This window comes from Microtus oregoni, unplaced genomic scaffold, assembly GCF_018167655.1.
Source record: "Microtus oregoni isolate MIOR12 unplaced genomic scaffold, Mior012 000005F_ref0000423, whole genome shotgun sequence".
Classification (NCBI taxonomy): domain Eukaryota; kingdom Metazoa; phylum Chordata; class Mammalia; order Rodentia; family Cricetidae; genus Microtus; species Microtus oregoni.
The window spans coordinates 7,361,757-7,385,000 of record NW_024543064.1 but is presented as its reverse complement, the minus strand read 5'-3'; the positions used below and the strand labels follow the sequence as shown (position 1 = coordinate 7,385,000).

The 23,244-nt window shown below is 45.8% G+C and overlaps 1 protein-coding gene across 2 annotated transcripts in view; it reads right to left on the bottom strand.

Moving 5' to 3' along the window:
• Positions 1 to 23,244, bottom strand: part of LOC121448227 (ubiquitin conjugation factor E4 B) — a 111,136-nt gene that overhangs the window by 7,839 nt on the left and 80,053 nt on the right. For both annotated transcript variants that reach the window (XM_041652064.1, XM_041652065.1), the window contains 7 exons: positions 23,016 to 23,115; positions 21,856 to 21,983; positions 21,015 to 21,113; positions 18,775 to 19,010; positions 9,137 to 9,263; positions 7,411 to 7,555; positions 267 to 401 (listed from right to left, as the gene is read on the bottom strand). In XM_041652064.1, coding sequence (XP_041507998.1) covers positions 267 to 401; positions 7,411 to 7,555; positions 9,137 to 9,263; positions 18,775 to 19,010; positions 21,015 to 21,113; positions 21,856 to 21,983; positions 23,016 to 23,115 — 970 coding nt within the window. The remainder of the gene's footprint in view (positions 1 to 266; positions 402 to 7,410; positions 7,556 to 9,136; positions 9,264 to 18,774; positions 19,011 to 21,014; positions 21,114 to 21,855; positions 21,984 to 23,015; positions 23,116 to 23,244) is intronic.

Here is a 23,244-nt window from a genome sequence, read left to right as displayed (position 1 = left end):
GTAACAATAAAATTGTGTTACAAACCCATAATCCAGTGTTGTGTAAATAGAAAAAAGCAAGCCACCTAGAAGCCAGCATTTGAGTACATGTTAAGGGGTCTCATTTTAGACGGGTAGAATAGCACGTAATGTGTTATCAACTGATAGAACAAAATTAGAAAGAATTTCACCACTGATTGCTGTGGTTAAAATTAACAATTGTGCTGAGTTCTAAGTGCTGCATGTGTCACCCCAAAGATAACACAAGCACCCCAGTTTCTACTCACTGGTCTGAGGAACGGCTTCTGGACTTGCTTAGTGAGGAGATGGAACATGTCCACGGTTTCAGTCGCCAGCGCGAGATAAGATCGTGAAACGCGCTCATCCTGAGAAAGCTGAGATTGCCGGGCCTGTTGCTGATCCTAGGAAACACCAAATGGTTGCCAAAGAAATTTCAGTACCAGCCACCTGCTCATAAAAATGTCAAGTGCAAAGGAAAAACATGGCTGGCTTACAATCTAGATTGTAATAAAGCCACAGTACTCTGGGAAGGAGGAAATGACCACACCACCAGTACACTGTCCAGACAGCCTTCTAGACACGTAGTATGGTGGGTGGCGTTGGATTACAACCCAGGACCTGGCACATGCTAAGCACAGGCTCTACCACTGACCTACACCCCCAGCCCTGGCCTGTTACTGACTGTGGGATTTCCCTCTGTATGCTGTGAATATCACTGGTGAATAAAGAAACTGCCTTGGCCTGTTGAAAGGGCAGAAGTTAGGTAGACGGGCCTCCCAGAGAAAGATGCCAGGCAGAACTTTACCCAGGAAGCCACAGCCATGTGGCGATGCACAGAATAGAGATGGGCTAGTTTAGGATATGAGGTAGCCAGAAATACACTTAAGCTATTGGCCAAAGAGTATTGCAAATAATATGGTTTCTGTGTGATTATTTCAGGGCTGAGCAGTCAGGAAACATATAAGCGACCTCCTTACTATAACTGACCTCATGAGAACGGCCACACTGAGTTCCAGGAAGGATGACTCAGACTATCGGAGTACCTGATACACACACACACTCGAGCTACAGAGAGGGTTCACTCCCCTTACAAACAACTTTCACTTAGTCATCAACATTAAAAATATTGAGACTAGGGTTGGAGAGGTGGCTCAGTGGCTAAGAACACTGGCTGCTCTTGCAGAGGACCCTTGTTTAATTGCCAGCACTCACATGGTGGCTCACAACCACCCGTAACTCTAGTTCCAAGGGATTTGAGGCCTCCTGGACTCCACAGGTACCAAGTATGCATGTGGTGTAAGCTTGCACATGTAGGCAAACATATACCTAAGTGCCTTCACTACGGCTACTATGTGAACTGCGAGACCCGGCACCGTCAGGCTGCCGTTCTGTACAGCTCCAGCATGCTTACCTACAGCACCATCCTTTGCCTCCATCCTGCCACAGACCAGGAAATAAGGTAATAAATAGACTTTGATTCATGGGGGAAATCGGTAGAGCAATGAAAGCTTTGTAGCCAGCTCATCAGCTAAGACTTAGTCATTTTTTGAGATAGGGTCCCACGCAACACAGGCTGACCACCAAAGGAAGGAAGACACAGCTAAGGAAGACCTGGAAGTTCTCATCCTACAAGATCACATGTGCACGCCACTACACTCAGTTTAGCAGATCTGTGTGTGCATGTTCACATGTATAGGTAATGCAAAGTTAAGGCCAGAGAATAACCTTATGTCTTACTCCTGGACTATTCCCAACATATCTTTTTTTTTTTTTTTTTTTTAAAAACAGTTTCTTTCACTGGCTTGGAACTTGCCAAGTAGGCAAGGCTAACTTGCCCCAAGGACCTCGCTGTATCCACCTCCTAAGCAGTAGAATTACAATTGTGTGCTACCACACAGCTTCCAGGCCTTTTTTTTTTCCAGGGGAGGGTCAGGGCAAACATCTGGAATAACTGATATAGGCCAGTGAGCACCCCTGGGCCTGGTGCTACAGTCCGTGCCTGGCAGAGACTCTGCAGTAAGAATGGGGAGCTGCCCAGCTCTCCATGGTCTAGAATGAGCCTATTGAGAAAAGGCTGCATCAGGAAAGACACAGGGAGAGCAAGGCCTCAGTGTCCTCGGTGTCAGTCTGAGTGCCAGCTCCTCCATTTGTAAACACTCTGTGGGCTCTGACGTAGGCTGGAGCAAGACAGACAAGGAAAATTAGGGGAACACTTATTTACAACCAGCTAGAAGCCTGCAACTTTACTACAACTGATCACACAAAATCACCTATGGAGACGAGTGCTGTAACAAAAGACACCTCAAAGACGACATAACAACAAACCTTTTGTGTTTAGGGCCAGAATGTGTGTGGCCTTGAGTATAACTGTGTTAGCCCTTCTTTTTCATCCCTAAATTTAAGCAGCAGACCTCACAAAACCACCTCACAGTTACATTTATAAAAGGTAATTCTTCTAAGATGAGAGAAATAGCAAACCAGTTCATCCACCCACCCATCTATATATGCACATTTTACTGATTTTTTTAATGTGAGCATATTATGCCTAGATGAATGTCAGTGAACTGTGTACCCGTGGAGGTCAGAAGAGGGTGCTGGATCCCCTGGACCCGGAGTTACAGACAATTGTAAGGTGGCATGTGGATGCTGGGAGACAAGCTTGAGTCAACTCTCCAGCTCTTGGTTCATATGTTTTTATTTAAATTTAAAAAATAAACTTTGTGTTTTGCAAATTACAGCACTGTAACATGTGCTACAGAAACACACAATCTCCATTTTACAAACATCTAAGGTCAAAGGCTAGGCTCACAACCAAAAGTATAAAAATAAGCTGGCTGGAGCCTGGTGGTGGTGGTGGCAGCGCACACCTTTAATTCCAGGATGCAGGAGGCAGAGGCAGGCGGACCTCTGAGTTTGAGGCCAGCCTGGTCTAAAGAGTGACTTCCTGGATATCCAGGGCTACACAGAGAGAGACCCTGTCTTGAAAAACAATCAATCAAACAAAAAACCCGAGCTGGGTGGCAGTAGGGCACACCTTTAATCCCAGCACTCAGGAGGCAGAGGCAGGATCTCTAAATTCAAGAGTAGCCTGGTATACACAGTGAGTTCCAGGACAGCCAGGGCTACACAGAGAAACCCAGCCTCAAAACAAAACAAAACAAAAAAACAAAAACAGAAACTCCTAACACACCCTTCAACCAGACAGCCAGAAAGGCTGACAGTGATGGTGAAGGATTAGAGAGGCTTTGGGGAGAGAAGAGTGGTATTGGGGTCACAACAGTCTGGATGCACAGCATTGCAGGAAGAGGGGACAGCAAGTGCAGAGAAGCCAGTGTAGAAGTGGGGTGAGATCAGAGGGGGTATCCCTATGCTATGTGCACCAGAAAGGGTGGAGGCTGGGAGCCCAAGACTGTACTGCAAGTACCAAGACCAAACAGAATAGTGACGAAGACAGCAGAAAGGCCACATACACCCTTACTGACCTTCCTGCCTCGGCAGCCGGAGTACTGCCAACGGCAGGGATACAACCATATCCAGTTTAACCCAAAGCTCCATGCATGTAGGGCAAGCGCTCTACCAGTGAGAGCTTTAGTTCACGGAGATAAAAGAGCCTCCAGATGGGGGAGGGAGCAGAGGAGAAACAAGGTGACCCAGCATTCAGTAGAATGAAGCTGCCACTTGTTACGGTTGTTGACTGGAACTCAGAGAGGAGATTTAAAGGACAACATGGACAAGCCAGGATTGAGAGACTCATGCACAGCCCAACGGCAGAGCCAGCCAGCACTGTCAGGGTCTGAGGCAGAAGTGCTCTCGGCACTGGAGCTGCACTGTCAGGGTCTGCAGGCAGTGGAGCTGCACTGTCAGGGTCTGCAGGCAGTGGGGCTGCACTGTCAGGGTCTGCAGGCAGTGGAGCTGCACTGTCAGGGTCTGCAGGCAGTGGAGCTGCACTGTCAGGGTCTGGGGCAGTGGAGCTGCACTGTCAGGGTCTGCGGGCAGTGGAGCTGCACTGTCAGGGTCTGTGGGCAGTGGAGCTGCAATGTCAGGGTCTGCAGGCAGTGGAGCTGCACTGTCAGGGTCTGCGGGCAGTGGAGCTGCACTGTCAGGGTCTGGGGCAGTGGAGCTGCACTGTCAGGGTCTGTGGGCAGTGGAGCTGCACTGTCAGGGTCTGGGGCAGAAGTGCTCTCGGCAGTGGAGCTGCACTTGCAGTCTTTAAAATAGCACTGGAAAAGATGAGATCACCTGGCAGGGACTTCAAGCAGAGTCATCAGAGAATGTGCAGGTGTATTTGGCTGTGTGAGGAGTGGAGGGTTAGTGTGTTGGGAGGGGTTGGGGTATAATGATGACAGAGGCAGGATAACACGGGCAGACACATCACTGCTGTGAAATGAACAGTGTCAGGCACAGTTGCTTATTAGAGTTTGCTACGACATCAGATATCAAAGCTTCAATATTCTTCAGCATCCTGCCGGTACCCCACTGAGAAACACTACCCAGGGGAGGGGTGGGGAACACTTAGAAGAAGCAGAGGACTGAGCCCTAAATCTACCATTGCTCAGAGGCTGGGGGATGAGGAAGTGGAAGGCGGGCAGCAACCTTGGATCAAAGCTCAAGGAAAAGTTGTTTGTAAAAAAGCACCTTCGAGACATTTGTGCCTTTAAAAACCCATTAAGAGAAGAATCAGCAGTATTTGTTGTCTCAAATAAATGCACTGACTAGGATAAAGGAGTGTGCTTCAGGCCCAGAAACCAACCTCTAAGAGGTCTCCACTAGGCAGCACGGGACAAGTACTGAAGAGGAAGTCAAGTGAGGTGGGGCCATGCAGGACACTGACTGCGTACAGCCAACCATTCGGCTGGGTTTGGACAGAATGGGGAGTATTCTCACACATTAAGGACAGGACATCTGATGCTTGGGAAGACCAATGAAACACTATAACACTGCACACTGAAGGCTAGGTCTGTCCTGGGCTATACTGCTTACAATGTCCTTGTAGGTCACAGACCCAGCCCACCTCGAATGGAAGAGCTGAGGCTCTTTTGATTTGCCTTATCTGGTTTCTCAGGATGGTTTCAACAGTCTGGAGCCTGATTAGAAGTTAGGGCACACTGGGAAGGTACAGGGCAGCAGGGCCGCGTAGATTCTACCCCAAGAGAGATGGGAGCAAACAGATGAGGAGTGTCTAGAAATGAGCCGGAGCAACAGGCAGAAGACACACAGTGGGGCAAACGTGATCCAGTGGAAAAGCTGCACTAACTCAACAGTGTCGGAGGCAAGGGCTGTGGGGACAGGGAAACAGGGAGCCAGGCAGTCGTGGACATCCAGGTAGAACAAGATGTGAAATTCTCATCAAAGCTGCAGGAATACTTGTAATCAAAAGCTTCCCTAAACTGGGGTATGGTAGTACATACCTTTAATGTTAAAGGGCAGAGGCAAGGGGATTTCTGTGAGCTCCAGGCCAACCAGGAACCGGGGTCACAATGATACTCCACCTTGGGAACGGAGCGCGCGCGCGCGGGGGGGGGGGGGGGGGGGGGGGGGATGGTCCCTTAAATGCCCTTCAGTGTCCTACAGTGAAGACACGTATGACAGGATGTCAGCACTGTCACTGTGAGCTCAGGCTGCCACAGGTCTCTCAAAGGGCAGACCCTAGGGGAAGCGACTCTGACTCTGAGCCAACCCATTTATGATATTCCTAGGAGCTGTCAGGGTCTGCTAGGTGTCAGAAGAGGGCAGTGGACGTTTACTGGCACAGCATGAATTTATCATGGAACCTGGCAACTAGGCCTTTTTCTAACAGTAACGGAATGGGAAAACCAAGAAAAAGCTCCAACAGAATCCTAGGAGATTCTCAGCCATGTGAACAAACCCAGCAGAGAGAAGCCTGGAGATTTCTTTCCTGGCTACCACACAAGTCAAAACACACACAAATAAACATTCCTCTAAACAGTCCTTTAACTAAAAGGCAAGGGAAGTGTCCACAATGCATTGGGAAAAGCTCCTCATTTCTCATTTTTTGGATTTAAGATTTTATATTAAAAATATGTTGGTGGCTGGTATAGGAGGTCCTTCCGTTTGTGTGTTGCTTTCATTGGCTAATTAATAAAGAAACTGCTTGGCTTGATAGGGCAGAACTTAGGTAGGTGAAGAAGACAGAACTGAATTCTGTGAGGAAAAAAGCAGAGAGAGAGAGAGAGAGAGAGAGAGTGTGTGTGTGTGTGTGAGAGAGAGAGAGAGAGAGAGAGAGAGAGAGAGAGAGAGAGAGAGAGAGCGCACGCTGCCATGGAGCCACCAGGTCAGACATGCTGAATCTTTCCCAGTAAGCCACGACCTCACAGTGATACACAGATTATTAGAAATGGGTTAAATCAAGACGTGAGAGTTAGCCAAAAAAAGGCTAGAGCTAATGGGCCAGGCAGTGTCTAAATGAATACAGTTTCTGTGTGATTTTTTTTTCTTTAAAATATATGCTTATTTATTATGTATACAGTGTTTGCCTGCATGTAGGCCTGCATGCTTAGAAGAGGACACCAAATCTCATTAAAGATGGTTGTGAGCCACCATGTGGTTGTTGGGAATTGAACTCAGAACCTTTGGTAAAGCAGGCAGTGCTCTTAACCTCTGAGCCATCTCTCCAGCCCCAGTTTCTGTGTGATTATCTCAGGTGTAAGCTAGCCAGGCGGGCGGGATAAACAAAGGGACCTGCTCTCCCTGTAACAGGAGGCTTTAGAATCCAGAACATCCCCGCAGGACAAGCCTGTGTCCTACTTCTGAACTTTACCTTCACCCTCTGAAATTATATACTGACACATACATAAATTTTTGTTTCTACATATATGTGTGTCTTGAATTTCTGTGCATTACATGTGTGCAGAAGGCGTGAACCATCAGAGATGACTTAAAGGCACAGTGAACTGCCAGATGAGGGTGCTGGAACTGAACTTGGGTCTTCGGGAAGAGGAGTAAGAGCTCTTAACTGATGAGTCACCTCTCTAGTTCTCCACACAAGACTGTTTTTGAAAATGAGAATCTGGCTTTGAGGGGAGGCCTGACAGCCAGTCTGAGGATAGTAAGGAACATTCTTGCCTGAAACTCAAGCACAAAATGAACTTTTTCTCCCCAGGGATTAGGGGCAGAACTAAGGATCAAATTCAGGACTTAAGCAAGTTAGGCAAGCCCTTGACCACTGACTTGACCACTGAGCCACACCCTCCACCCCAGTCTTAGCTTCTGAAGAAAACTTTTAGGAAGCTATCTCCTAGCTCAAACCTGAAATGGTACTTCGTGGAAGTCTACAGGTAGGAAAGTCCTAGCAACTGAGATCTGGTGTCTCCAGGCAGCCCTGCAGGAGCAGTCCCGGAGCCAGCCCCAGGCGCACACTGCAGCGCTGTGCAAGCACTAAGGCCGCCCTACCCGAGGCAACTGGTCCCACTGCTCTTTGTTCTTCATCTCCTCTTGCACTTCATGGATCCGCTTCAGCGACTCCAGACTCTCGTCCAGCAGAAAGGTCGTGTCGTTTATCAGCATATTGATGTAGCGGACGAACTGCTTTCCAGAACTGAAAAGGCAGTGAGACAGCGTGGTTACACATGTGGCCGGTCACTGAGAACGTGAGCCTCTGCCAAGCACCAACCGGATCACCTGGGAGACTGCAGGCCCAGCACATACATACACATCAACTCTCCTTAGACTTTGCTATTGTCTTTCTTGTTGCTGTTTTGTTTTGTTTTGTTTTGTTTTAAGGGTCTACACAGCCTCAGGCTGATCTCAAACAACTTTCCTGCCTCAGCACGACAGAGGTAGGACAACAGTCGTGAGCCACCAAACTCCAGCCCTACTATTCTTCCTAATTCACTGTGATAAGTTCTTTCGAGTAGCATGCTGGACCAGCCCTGTATGACTGGTATGAACCAACTGCTAAATATTCCAGAATGTTTTCTGCTGATTTCCTTGGCAGTTTATATCTGGCAACAATGTATACAGTTATACCACAGAGAAGCAGCAAATGCTGGAATTCCTCCTGCTCACAGCATAACGCCAGCTCACTGCTCAGTGTTTGTAAGTAGAGGACACACTCTCCCAGGCTGGGAAGGGAATGAGCTTGACTCGGTGTGACAAAGCCAGCACAGACTCACCCAACACAGAAGACAAGAAATTACTTACGGAGAGCGATTCCTTATCGCAGAGAAGATGGACAGACAAAAATAAGTCCTGTCACATTGGTAAAGGAAGATAGGGACTCACTGCATAGAAGCCAAAGCTGCAGGTCTAGGGAGACCCTGTCGACTACACCATGGTGAACTGGAACAGCCTGGCCTACCTGCTAAGTTCTGAAACTAACAAATTTGTGGCAAAAGAGAAGACCCACACAGGACCCACCAAGTGTACTTATGGGTAGAAAGCCCATGCTGGGGAAGAGGGAACTTTGTGAACAAGGACAGGTGGGTGGCCTCAGTCTCAGGAATGTGGGGACACTAGGACATTCATTTCCAAAGAGCACCATCGAGCACAAGCTGGGGACTGCCTGGAACCTAACAGATCCGAAGAGCAGCTTAACTTAGTTTACCTGGGAGAAGCTACCCTGCAGGCAGGGAAGCTGCAGTTAACACAAGGTAGACAGAGTTGATCAAGATCTGACACAGGACGGACAAAACTTCCTTTGAAGAATAACACAAGGGTTTGATGTTTGTACTCGCCTTTCTTCCTTCAGAGGAATTACTACGGGCCAGGCTTAAACAAGGCCCTGCAGTTTTAAGCAGGCACATGAATAGTTATTAACATGGCTTGGCACCTATGCACACCAAGTAAACCTAAGTGCTTCTAAATCTTGTTTTCTCAACATTTCTGGGTCAATCTGACAGCTTCATTTAACAGCATATAATAAAGAAAACATAAGAACCACTTCACATGTGTAATGTGCATATCCCAGAAAATTCCCTCATGTAAGCCACTCCAAGGGTTGACAACTTTGAGGAAGCAGACAATTAGAATAGGGGCCACACTGAGCGGTTCCCATGGCTCCTTGCAAGAGGCTGAAGCCAGGCAGTCACAGAACCTGCTGCAAAAGCTTTCAGCGGCTCCCACCTGAGCTCTCCCACCAGCGAGCAAGCTGCACGCGCCATCAGGGCCCAATACTCACTTGAACTCCTCCATGAAGGTGCCATGGTGAGCTATGTTTTGCCAAAGGCTCTTAAAAATAGTGCTAATGTGATAGCGAATGGTGAACTTGTCATAGAACTCGCTGGTGGCTCCGGTATGCTCGACATCTACGGAGGAAAGACATTTGTCTTTTATGACCTTTCAGATGCAGTTACCATAGTGGCACAGGAGAAACCATGACTCTACTCCCCCAACTCTTCTTTCAATTAATTAATTAATTAATTTTGGCTTTTCAAGAAAGGATTAATCTGTTCAGCCCTGGCTATCCTGGAACTCGCTCTGTAGACCAGGCAGGCCTTGAACTCAAAGAGATCCTCCTGTCTCTGCCTCCTGAGTTCTGGGATCAAAGGCATGTACTGCCACCACTTGCCTTCTTTCTTTGAAAAGACTGGGTGCCACTATATAGCCCTGGACATCCCGGAAGCCAGAGAGTCACTTCCCTCTGCCTCCCAGAGTGCTGGGATTAAGGTGTACCTCTCCCCCATAACCTGACTTTAAAGATCAAGGTTCCATGACATCAGTCTGCAACGGATGCAACAGCTACACGAATGTGAGAAAGACAGCATCAAGCTCGACGACAATAAAAACTCATTTATCACATCTCCATCCCATCTTATGCTGCTAGTTTAAATTAAGGAAATTCCAGAGCAGTTCATACATGTATCTCTGAGGAGAAAAAATAGGCTAAATTTCCTATGTACCTATTACATATCTATTATTTTAAACACTTCTGTATCAGACACATTTTCCAAGCACATCCCCAAGTAGAGAAATGCACGGTGACTGCCCCCACACTCATGGCTCGTGCCATCTGCACCCCTGTGATGTAAGCCAGGTGAGAACCAAACCTGAATATGCAAATGCCTAATAGCATACACATGAAGTTCCAAATTCATTGTGAATTTCAAAAAGGAGAAAAACTGTCAGTAAAGACAGTTATGGGCCGGTAGTGGTGGCGCAGGCCTTTAATCCCAGCACTCGGGAGGCAGAGGCGGGCGGATCTCTGCTGCAGGATTTTGATCACACTGTGACACCCTGAGACTGTGTTAATATTAACCTTGAATTGGGGACAAAGTCAACAATTAGCTAACTGGAATAAGCCTTAGAAAGTAAGGAATACAAATAGAGAAGATGCACAGGAAGGAATACGGAGGGACGATTTCGTGGCTCTGCAATCGGTAAAGTGTGGAGAGGTCAGCTGGCTGCTCCTCCACCTTTAGATTCTCTGACCTCTCAGGTTCACACCTGGCACTTGATTCCTGAGTCTTTACTGGTAACAGAACAACTTAAATAAGTATTACAAACCAAGTGGTGGCGGCGCACACCTTTAATCCTAGCACCAAGGCCAGCCTGGTCTACAAGAGCTAGTTTTAGGACAGGTTCCAAAGTTACTGAGAGACCCCGTCTCTGAAAATCAAAACAACAACAACAAAACAAAAAACAACAAAGCTGTATGAGTTTGAGACCAACCTGGTCTATAGAGTGAGTTCTAGGACAGCCAGGATTGTTACACAGAGAAACACTGTCTCAAAAACCAAAAAGTAATATTAAGACTGAAAAGAGGTGAGGATTTGAGAAAACAGGCACACTGTACATGGGGGTTGGGGGAGGGGAGATGACAAACAGTGACATAATCTCTCTTAAGACAATCTGGTAGCAGGCATGGTGGCACATACCTGTAATCTCTGCACTGAGAGGCAGGAAGTCAGGAACTCTTGGGCATCAGTCTGGGTACATGGGACTGTCTCAAATGTAGCAACCCCCAACCTCAACAATTTTACAAACTGTAGCCTAACAATCAGCATGCTTTCCACTGGCCTACCGACTCTACTTCAGAAAACGCTCACAGGTTTGTACAGAGATCAATTTCCAAGCATGACCATCAAAATACTGCATCTGTTTTTATTTTTTATTTTATTTTTGTTTTTTCGAGACAGGGTTTCTCTGTGTTGCTTTGCAACCTGTCACGGAACTAACTAGCTCTTGTAGAGCAGATTGGCCTTGAACTCAGGGAGATACACCTGCCTCTGCCTCCCAAGTGCTGGGATTAAAGGCGTTAGCCACCACTGCCCAGCCTTGTTTTTATTTTTACAATACTGGGGATTGAACCCAGAGCCTTGAGATGCTAGGCAATTGCTCTACCACTGGACAGAAATAGTGTTTTGGGCTACGGGGGAAAAAAAAGAATAATCCAAATGTTTAAGAGACAACATTACACACACTGGCTGAAAGCCAGAGATTACACAGTTTAGGAAGAATGACAGCTTTTTAAAGTGACCAAGAGACAGCAAGATGGTTCAGTAAAAAATGCTTGCCACCAGGCCTCAAGACTGAGCTCAATCCTTGGGATCCACATGCTGGAGGAACAGAAATGAACCTGCAGTTTGTTCTCTGACCTCTATTCATGCAACACACACATATTAAAAATAAAAAATATAACAGATTTGTAGTAAAATATTACACAGACTCTGAACACAAAGATGATGTGGGACTTCTAAATTCTGCTTGGTACAGTCTTCTGTAGTGCTGTGGGTTGAACCCAGGGCCTGGTACATAGCACACTATCATTTTAAACACTAACCCCCGTCTTTCTTCCTATTTTCTGTATTTTCCAAAGTCTACATTTTGGAGGGTGAAACCAGTTATTTAATAATAAGGGGAAAAGACTAAGACATTCCTCCCATGCTAAGATCTGAAAGTATTTATGTACACTCACTAAGCTGGCTCTTCTCTGGAAGAACCAAGTGCCATTTTATTATGCAAAAGTGTGAATGAAGGTGTCAGCAATGACTCAAGCAAAGCTTGCAAGGGACAGAAAACCAGTGGCCCACACACCTCCATTATCACTTAGAGCCGCCCATTCTGGGCTACATCCCAGACACACCAAGCTAATTCACTAGTGTTAGCTCACTGCCCACCAGCACCACCTCTCCCAACATTTCTGTTTTTTTTATTTGCTCCTAAAGTTTCCTCAAAATCACCCCCACCTAGGCTCTAATTTCCAAGTTTTAGCTCTAGACAACTCTCTATAGATCAGGATGGCCTTGAACTCACATAGAGACCCGTCTGCCTCTGCCTTCCGAGTCTGGGATTAAAAGCATGTGTCACCATGCCCAGTTTGTACAAGGCTTCCTGCTACCTTCTTTCCAGATTCATTTTACTGCTTTCTCTTTCTGCCACTCTGCGGCTGAGATCTACTGATGCTCACGTCTGTAACGCTCTGCGGCTGAGATCTACTGATGCTCACGTCTGTAACGCTCTGAAGCTGAGATCTACTGATGCTCACGTCTGTAACACTCTGCAGCTGAGATCTACTGATGCTCACGTCTGTAACACTGCGGCTGAGATCTATTGATGCTCACGTCTGTAACACTCTGCGGCTGAGATTTACTGATGCTCACGTCTGTAACTCTGCGGCTGAGATCTACTGATGCTCACGTCTGTAACTCTGAGGCTGAGATCTACTGATGCTCACGTCTGTAACACTCTGAGGCTGAGGTCTACTGATGCTCACGTCTGTAACACTGCGGCTGAGATCTACTGATGCTCACATCTGTAACGCTCTGCGGCTGAGATCTACTGATGCTCACGTCTGTAACGCTCTGCGGCTGAGATCTACTGATGCTCACATCTGTAACGCTCTGAAGCTGAGACCTACTGATGCTCATGTCTGTAACACTCTGAGGCTGAGATCTACTGATGCTCACGTCTGTAACACTGCGGCTGAGATCTACTGATGCTCACGTCTGTAACTCTGCGGCTGAGATCTACTGATGCTCACGTCTGTAACTCTGCGGCTGAGATCTACTGATGCTCACGTCTGGAACACTCTGCGGCTGAGATCTACTGATGCTCACGTCTGTAACGCTCTGCGGTGAGATCTACTGATGCTCACGTCTGTAACACTGCGGCTGAGATCTACTGATGCTCACGTCTGTAACGCTCTGAAGCTGAGATCTACTGATGCTCACGCCTGTAACTCTGCGGCTGAGATCTACTGATGCTCACGTCTGTAACTCTGCGGCTGAGATCTACTGATGCTCATGCATCTACCGCTCTGCGGCTGAGATTTATTGATGGGGGAGAGTCTTCTGTTTTGTGTTGATTTCATTGGTTAAATAAAGAGACTGCCTTAGCCCTTTAATAGAACAGAAAATTAGGTAGGCGGAGTAAACAGAACAGAATGCTGGGAGAAAGAAGCTGAGTGAGTAGGAGTCGCCATGATTCTCCCACTCCAGACAGACACAGGTTAAGAGCTTTCCTGGTAAGCCACCTCGTGGGCTACACAGATTATTAGAAATGGGTTAGATCAATATGTAAGAGCTAGTCAATAAGAGGCTGGAACTAATGGGCCAGGCAGTGTTTAAAAGAATACAGTGTCCATGTAATTATTTCGGGGCATAAGCTAGCCATGTGGGCAGCCGGGTGCCGGGGACGCAGCCCGCCGCTTCTATTTCAACAGAGTGGCACCCAACGTGCTAATGAACTCCATGTAAAACCTGAGAGGACCTGAAAAGGAGAGAGAGAGAGAATTTAATACAGCTTTTTGGTGTTTGTGGGTTGCGTGCCGCAAAGAAATTGTCCTGACTCAGCAGCAGGAAAAAACTGGCTGTTTTAAAATGCCCACTTTCTGGGCTGTGCCGCCATTGTGATCTCTGCCTGGCTCCTGCAGGAGACAGAGCTTTTTTTTTTTTTTTATTAAAATATTTATTTATTTATGATGTATACAATATTCTGTCTGTGCATATGCCTGCAGGCCAGAAGGGGGCACCAGACCCCATTACAGATGGTTGTGAGCCACCATGTGGTTGCCGGGAATTGAACTCAGGACCTTTGGAAGAGCAGGCAATGCTCTTAACCTCTGAGCCATCTCTCCAGCCCGAGACAGAGCTTTTGAATGGAGCATTGGAGTAAAGTGCTACGATTTGTTTGATGGCAACTAGACTCGCTGTGTGCCTAAAAGGAAGTCATTACGTACTGCGGTTCAGAGGCACAAGCAGCTCCACCACGCTACTGGTGCAATGTGCAAGGATCAGAGGCACAAGCGGCTCTGCCATGTTGGACAGGGCGGGGCAATCACGCAATACCTGTTTTTGACCTAGGAATGTCACAGCTTAGATTCTTAAGTGCTTAGTGATTTAAAAGGCAAAAATCAAAAGTGCTCCTGGATAGTAAAAAGTTACAGATTTACAATATTACAGATTCAGACAAAGACCACTAAATGGGTCACAATGTTGGATGAGTGTACGTAGGCTTGAGAAAGAGAAGAAAAAGAAAGTTAATGCCTTAAAAAAAAAGGATAAAGTCCTTAAAGAGACAGAATAAAGTAAACTGATAGAGTAAAAATAAGCCACGTAAAAATGGAAAATTCACAGAGAGTCTGGATTCTTTGTATTATTGTGTTTTCTTTAAAATTTTTGACTGTGAAGGAGATAAGTACAGAGAGACATTTCATTATATGGGCTGCCAAATGGAACCGGAACAGATATCATGAGGGTATGACTTCAGAATTTGGGTCTAAGGATATGATGCTTTGGAAAGGGTCTTCTTTTGTTTTCACAGAGGACCAGACCCTGTGGATTGATTCTATCCCGATATGGTATGATAGACCACGACCTTCCGAAAAGTTGCTGTGAACACCCTCAAAAAATTACTTCACTCAACTGCCAACTGAGATGAACCTGACACACAGGTTACACCCTAAACAATCTGATTAACAGCGCCCCCATTCAGCAGGAAGCAGTTTGGAGAGAAAAAACTGCGCCCATGTTCCCAAAATATTGTTTATAAATGTTCTTTTACATTTAAAGGGAGAAATGATATAGGTATGAATAATTTGCATTGGTATGGATTTTAAGGTCAATTTTGTTATATGTATATGCATTTCTGATATTGATTGAGGTATTGTGATTGTGTAGTTCATTTAAAAATGTAATGTATAATAGGAAATACAGGTTGCTAATGGATAATTATCGATAATAGTAAAGCTTGTAGTCATGTTAGATTTTCTAGATATATAGAGATACATTTCAGTTAGATAGACATACTTCATATCTTTCAAAGACTGCAGAATATGGCATTTTAAATGTTTTAATAACTTAGGGCTTAGCCGGGCGGTGGTGGCGCACGCCTTTAATCCCAGCACTCGGGAGGCAGAGGCAGGCGGATCGCTGTGAGTTCGAGGCCAGCCTGGTCTACAAGAGCTAGTTCCAGGACAGGCTCCAAAACCACAGAGAAACCCTGTCTCGAAAAACCAAAAACAAAAAAACAAAAAAAAAAAAAAAAACTTAGGGCTTTTCATGACAAGGAGACACGTCTGCTCCTGGCAGCACCAGCTACTTCAAGAAGATGGGCATCGAAGAGGATCCTTATGGAGCTTGATAGCCATTTGGGCAAGAAACTGCTCTTGCCTGGACTGATGCATAAATTGGACACAAAGAACCCGCAGAGAGAGGACTGCTTAACTTGCCTATAGGTGAAGATGGTCTTTCGGAGTTCCTGATTCATGAAAGAGTCTAAAAGACATTCTGCAAAACACAGCAGATAATGACTGAACTGTCTTTGAAATTTCCTGCTTCATGGAAATGTCTGCTGGATACTATGGGCCTGAAGGCCGAAGATGGATGCCCCAATGGTACAGAGGAACTTTGGGTGACTATCCAGGCAGCGGGATGTCTCTGTCATTTCTAGAGTTTTGGATTTCTTGTTTGCTTAGGTAATATTATATCCTTCTGGAGTCTTTGATGGTTAGTTATAGTTTTTTAGTTATGATAAAAGATAAAATAGATATAAATATTGTAACTGCAATTCTTGCTTGATAACTGTTTTGCTATATGTAATCTTACTATGTTAAGTGAATGCCTTTCTTTTTTGTTTAAACAGAAAAAGGGGAAATGATGGGGGAGAGTCTTCTGTTTTGTGTTGATTTCATTGGTTAAATAAAGAGACTGCCTTAGCCCTTTAATAGAACAGAAAATTAGGTAGGCAGAGTAAACAGAACAGAATGCTGGGAGAAAGAAGCTGAGTGAGTAGGAGTCACCATGATTCTCCCACTCCAGACAGACGCAGGTTAAGATCTTTCCTGGTAAGCCAGCTCGTGGAGCTACACAGATTATTAGAAATGGATTAGATCGATATGTAAGAGCTAGCCAATAAGAAACTGGAACTAATGGGCCAGGCAGTTGTTTAAAAGAATACAGTGTCCGTGTAATTATTTCGGGTAAAACTAGCCGTGCGGGCGGCCGGGTGCCGGGGACGCAGCCCCGCTGCTCCTATTACAACAATTTATCATGTTTGTGCCACTCCACAATTGCGATCAACTGAAGCTCACTTCCTCAGACCTTCCCCAGTCAATCTTCTTGAAGTACCCCATTTTCTTTCTCCCACACCTACTGTCTCCAGCTCCTCTAAATCTCCCATGTTTGCCCCCCACAGTAGTCCCAACACAAGTATTTGCTGAATTAGTGACAGACTCTGCCCTGGCTGCTGCTTTGTACAGCCAGTCAGCTCTGGGGAAGGAGAAGCCTGGAAAGACGACTAGCTCCATCCACAGACTTCCTGTCCTCAGAATTCTTTCTAAGGAAGGCTGTTAGGATACACAAAAAATCTCTTATTTTGATGTCTAATTTTCATTTTAAACAAGATTGTGTGTAAGTACTTGCTAAGTGCAGTACGCTGTAGCCTGAGAGGTGCTGGCTCCAGCAATCTATCTACAACTCTGCGGCCCATCTTAGGGTGGCCCGCTCAGAAGCAGGATCTAACGCGGAGCTCCTGATGCGTTGTGGCATAGATGTGGGGAGTATCTGGGAGGCATCCTGCAGGCTCACAGCTCTTGTAAGCAGTCAGGGACACTTGTGCTAGAACCCAGCTGCTGGGCACCTGCCACTCACTAGCCAGTGACCTTCAGCAAGTTTCTTGACCTTTCTAAGCTCAAGTTTCCTCATTTGTAAAGTGGAGGTATTTATAGTGCCCATCTCTGCGACAGTTATGAAGCTCAAGTGGACAGTGACCATGAGTGGCAACTATTTTTAGGAAAGGTATCGTCTATCCATGACCATGGAAGGGGCTTAGGCCGGAGGGCATACTGCTCCAGGATAAAGAAAAGGAGCAAATAATACCGACCCACATGCTTCTCAAGTGTGCTCATTCTTGCTCTTTCTGTCTTTCACTCACTCACATACTTACACATACACACACACACACACACAAAATTATCATGAAGCTACAATAATGTGCCCAGACCACCAACTGAATACTAATTATATTTAACAAAATCTATCATAAAATATTAACACATCATCTCCTATGGAATGTGGCTATTACTTGGCATTTTCTACACTTTTTCTTTTTGAGACGGGATCTCACTATGTATCTCTGACTGGCCTGGAACTCCACTGTAGACCAGGCTGGCCTCCAACCTGCAGTGTGTAACCTGTACTGAATACACACCTAAATACCACTTGCACCTAAGTATCCTGAGCTAATAATCCTGACCATGGCTATGAGATCAAAAGATTTACACCCCAAAAGGGGCCTTTTATCCATCAGTACACTGGACTATCTCCAAAGGAAGGATGCTAACAAAATATCCAAGACAATGTGTGCTTACTTTAGACTCCTGAGAATCTGAGTAGGCTGAGGGGAAACCTCATCAGATGGAACAAAGTAAGAGTGAGGAAGGGAAAAGCAGGCAGACGGGTTCCCAACAGCTACTGTCCCTGAGCTCTGGGCATCCTCAAACAGGTGGCCCCTGTCAACAGCAAGGGCATATGTCATAAGCCACTGTATTTTCTGTAGAACACGGTGGGGTCTACTAAATGCCAGACACTTACAGAGTGGCCAAATTTACCAGGACATGAGAAGACAGGGCACATACAACATCCTGAGAAACTGTTTGAGTAGCACAGTCTTGGGTCTTTAGTAGGAGACAGTCTAATCCAACAGTTTAAAGGCTAAACTTTAAAGAGATTCAGAAGGCGGAACACAGTTTGACCAGAAGAGGAGGTTCTCTTTGAAGCACAGTTTCCAGGCTCTGTCACTTCCAAGTGTAACAGGGCACAGAGCACAGCACCCACAAGTATCAGGTGCTCACTAAGTGTGAGGAACGAATACACGAGGGAAGGCAGTCAGGGGTCCAAGTATCCAATAGACTTTCTGCTGTTGTTGTTCTGAGTAGCTCAAGCTAGCATCAAACTTGCTATCAAGGATGACCTCGAACATTTAAAACAAACTTCCTATTTTACCTACACTTTGAAAACTCAATTTCAGGATGGTGTTACATATCAAATGCTGCAAATTTAAAGGCAAATGAACCAGGTAGTTTTACTCAGATGAAAACACCACCTTGGGCTACAAACGACAAATGGAGTCTGCTAAACCAGCAGAAGCCAGCACACGCAGCAGCCAGTGTCATCTCTCAGATGCCTGGGAGAAGACAGAAGAGCCCATGCCCTGGGCTGGGGCTGGTAAGTGACTGCATAAGCGGATGTCGGGGCCTAGAAGGCAGGATTATTTACTTTTCTATTTATGGATTATAGGTCGCAGGTTTAGGTTTATGTTCACTCAGACAACCTTGTCTGTCATATAACCACATGCCAGAAGGCACACTCTGGAACCTACCTGTATAAAATTTCATGAGGGAAGGTACCAGCAATTTGGTAGAGAGAGGATGGTTCTCAATCATCTCAAAAAACTTCTGAGTTCGAGGCTGAACAGAGGGGTTGGTCATAAACATGACCTCCACCAGTTTGGCCACTAGGTATGGGTTGCGGATGTAGTTCTGGTTGCACAGCATGACGACGAGGAACATCACAATGTCCTGAGTACAGGGCTCATACAGCACCTGGGGCGAGTATCTATAGAGAGACAAGGACACTCCATGAACCTCCGGGAACCATGGGAGAGTTTGCTAGTAGGAAAGGGAAGGAGAGTGACAGGGCACAGGGGAGGAGGACAGGTACTGGGTCCCTTGGGATGGCTCAAGTGATGTGCTCGCTGGATGCAAAGCCTAATGTGTGTGCTGGCTGCAGCATGCTATGCTTGCTGCGCTTTAGAAAGGAAGCTAAAGCATGCATGGCTGAACTTCACAAAAAGACCTTCACGCCAGGCAGCAGTGGTGCATGCGCTTAATCCCAGCACTCAGGATGCAGAAGTAGGCGGGATCTTTGTGAGTTCAAGCCCAGTCTGGTCTACAGAACAGCGAATTCCAGGATAGCCAGGGCTACACAGAGAAACCCTGTCTCGAAAAATACAAAACAACAACAAAAGATCTTCATATTTAAAAACTTTACATATTTAATTTTTAAAAGGGTCTCAAACAGCTCCAACAGGCCTCAAATTCACTACCCAGCTTAGACGGCCTTTGAACTTGTTATCTTTTGTCTCGCCCTCCCAAGCACTGGATTATAGGAATGCATGCACTGGATTATAGGAATGCATGACCATGCCCAGCTTTAAAAAGGTTTTGATGGAGTTAATGTCTAACTTAAACTTCTAGGGCCAGCAAGATGCTGAATCTGGCATGGGCACTTTGTGCAATGGCTGACACCTGGGTTCTGTCTCCAGCACACACACAGTAGGAGAGGACCAGTTCCCACAAGGAGAAGTTCGACAGCAAGCAAGGTCCAAATGCATACACAGGAACAAATACATGTAATTCAAAAAAATTTAAATGTTTTAAGAAATAAAAAATTCCAAGTACGTGTCTATACTACTGTGCTTGGAATAAATGACTGAACCTACTTAAATCATAACACTGGATTTACTTAGCAACCCAACTATAACCTTTAATCTCCCTTTAAAATTCTTACCATTCAGAATTCATGTATCACTACTGACTGGGCCTGTCTGGAAATAGTTTTTCTGTTCTTTTGTTGTCTGAGGACGGTCTCTTTGTGTAGACCTGGCTGGCCCAGAATAATCCTCCTGCCTGAGCTTCCAGGTACTGGGATTACAGGTGTGGGACACCATGCTCAGCTGCAGATAGCTTTTATGATAATAACTCAACCAGCTTTAATTTTGGATTTTGGTTGTTACTAGAAAATGTTTGCAATTTACACTTTGGGCAATGAGTCTACGCTGCTTTTGTCTTTTTTAATTAAATAAAGATTTATTTATTATATAGACAGTGTTTTTTTTGCATGCATATATAGCTGTATGCCAAAAGAGGGCACCTGATCTCATTACAGATGGTTGTCAGCCACCATGCAATTGCTGCGAACTGAACTCAGGACCTCTGCGAGAACAGCAACCGCTGCGCCATCTCTCCAGCCCCTGCTTTTGCTTTTGTAAATAGACTTCACACACATCCCCCTGTCACCTAGTACTGTTTCCATGTTATGGTGATGTATCCAAAGCAAAAAGTGAAGGGTTTTACTTGTTTTTGGTTTTCTTTTGGCAGTTCTGGGAATCAAATCTAGGCAGATACCCTGCCACCGAGGTCTACCTTGGTGAAGACTCAAGCTCCCGACTGAGTATTGTAGGAAAACAAAAACAAAAATTCAAACAAAAAACTAAATTCTGCCAAATATTAGACAAGGTGCAACCTTTTCTTTACATCTTCTCCAATTTTACAAACATCTGGTTTAGATGTTCACTGGGACATTTCTCAGGAACGCACTCCACTGTCACCCACTCGTCTCAGGAGGTCTCACAGAGCTCGCCACCTACACTGCTCACCCTGCTTCTGTCCTGACAATGGTATTGGAATGAGCTGCTGAGCAGGGTTTAATCCTCCAGTTTCTCAGCAGCACTTGCGTAAAGAAAGTTACCCAACCCCAGGCTTAAATGAAGGTTCGAAACCCAGCTCACAGCACCGTGTACAGTGCAGAAAGCAGAGCATACATATATGAAGTACTTACTGTACAATAAAAAATAAAAATTCAGCAACATCCTCTATATAAAACTCAGGCAATGCTGCAAACGCCTTGGGGACATCTGAACTTAAAGGCAGTGTTACGCTGTAGAAGAGAAAAGACAAAGAAAAAGCACAATTTACAAAACGGAATCACGGCACGTTGACTACAAGGGATGTGACACTACTAAATAGCTCATTTAGGAAAGAGAAGCCCTTCCTGTGTAACACAAGTGTGAATGTACACAGCAAACAGCTGTGATCTCCAGAAGTGAAAGGAGGATGCAGGAAACGGGCACACTCTGTGTGCTGCTTGCCTCGTCAGGGATTTCTGGCTAGAGTTAAGGCAGCAGGCAAAACAGCAAGAGGTCCAAAGCTCATATTTGTCATTTTAAGCAACTTAAACTGAGCCCACAGACCATGCATATATTTTATATAACCTTATCACTCTTAGGGGTACAGGCCAAACCTCACAAATCCCTGTGACCCAGCAGCTTCATAATGAACACAAAACAGCCATAACTGTGACAGCAGTGACTGACATGCCTGGCTCTCCGGGACTTGATGCGGAGGGAGGACTCAGTAGGCTGCTCTCTCTAGCATTGTGCTTCTAATTTATAGATTTGCTTTTCTATTTGCCCAATGTAATAGCAGTTTTTTAAAATGCCACCCATTAAAAACACACAGGGAAATATTAATATAGCTCCAAAGTGTATGTAATATAAACACAGTCTGGCAAATGAAAGGCAAACCCTCGAGAGGGTAAGGGTTTCCTTTAGTTATGATGAGGAACCAGGACGAGGACACAGCAGGCACAGTGGTGACTCGGCAGGGGAAGACACACTCACTCGGGATACGCAGGGTCCAGGATGCGCAGCATCAGCTGAATGAGAAGGCCATAAAAATTCAGACATCTTCTCAGGAAGCTCTCGTCAAGTAAGCCAGCGTCAGCACAGGCCTTGCACCGTACCAGTTTCTGTGGAAGTAAGCGTGCCCCCACCCACAGATTAGTCTGGAGCCAAGGCCCCTCAGTGTGACTAGGCAGGGAGAGGGGCCAGGAGCTAAGACCAGACTCTAGGTTCTAGAGTGTATAGAACGCCCTCTCTAACTAGCTACAGGACACCGACTGCTGTGCCAGGTCTTTCTTTTTCCTGAAAACAGTAGGATGTTTTCATCGAGCACAGAGGACCGCACACAGCTAGTGCTGAGGTTAGTCACTGATAACCACTTCTCAAGAACCTGGATGGGGGATAGGGTTGACTGGGAGGCCCTCTGGGTGTCAGGAAAATGAGTGGAAAAAGCCAGACCAATTGAATCTGACTGATGTGCCACCCTCGAGGCTGTTACACCTCAGAGGACGGCCATGAGAACGCGATCCACACAGAGGGACATCGCGCTAAGTAGATTCCAACAGTTTATTACAGGTCCCTTGAACTGCAGCTGTGGAATACTAAGGGGGTACAGATCTGAAAGGGGAGCCCTGGCTTATTCTGCATCCTGCTGTTAAGACAGGGCCTCCCTCTGTGGCCCAGGCCGGCCTTAAACTCATAGCTACCCCTGTCTTGGGCTCCAAAGTGTGGGGGTTACAAGTAGGAGCCACTATGGCCATCTCAATTTTGGATCTTAAAAGTAGTCTCGTCTATTAGCAAATGAAAACCTGAAATCTCAGCCTGTCACATAAGTCACAGCGATACTTTTCTCTATCATTCCACCAAGCACAAGGAGCCAACAGTCAGCTTTATAATATGAACGTAAGCACAAAAAGGTGCACACGTGCTTCTCTGCCTCCTGTGCAAGGTCAGCCAGTGTGTGTTTAGCTGAGCTTTACAAGCAGCGAAACTTCTGTCTACAGTTAGGTTCCAAGTTTTAAATTAACCTACTTTACCTCGAGGGAAAAGAACGATGAAGAAAAACTAAGGACATACAACTGCTCATCAAGACGCTTACTCTGGGGGAAAGGTTACTATCGTGAGGCCAGTTCATGATTACACCAATTAACGGTACAAACCTTAAGCTGAGTTTTACAGCGCTTCAGCATTTCTCGGTGTCTGGGGGCCAGTGGGGAATCTTTCCACTGGCTTTCGTTACTTTTCAAATCTTCCACAGTTCTGAAATGAACAAACAAAGCACACTAACAATCAAAATAAAACATCCAAGTCCATCCTATCTATTCACTTTCCATTGCATGGACTCTCTGACTTAATTCTTAACACACTTAGGAATTTTAAAAAGTAGAG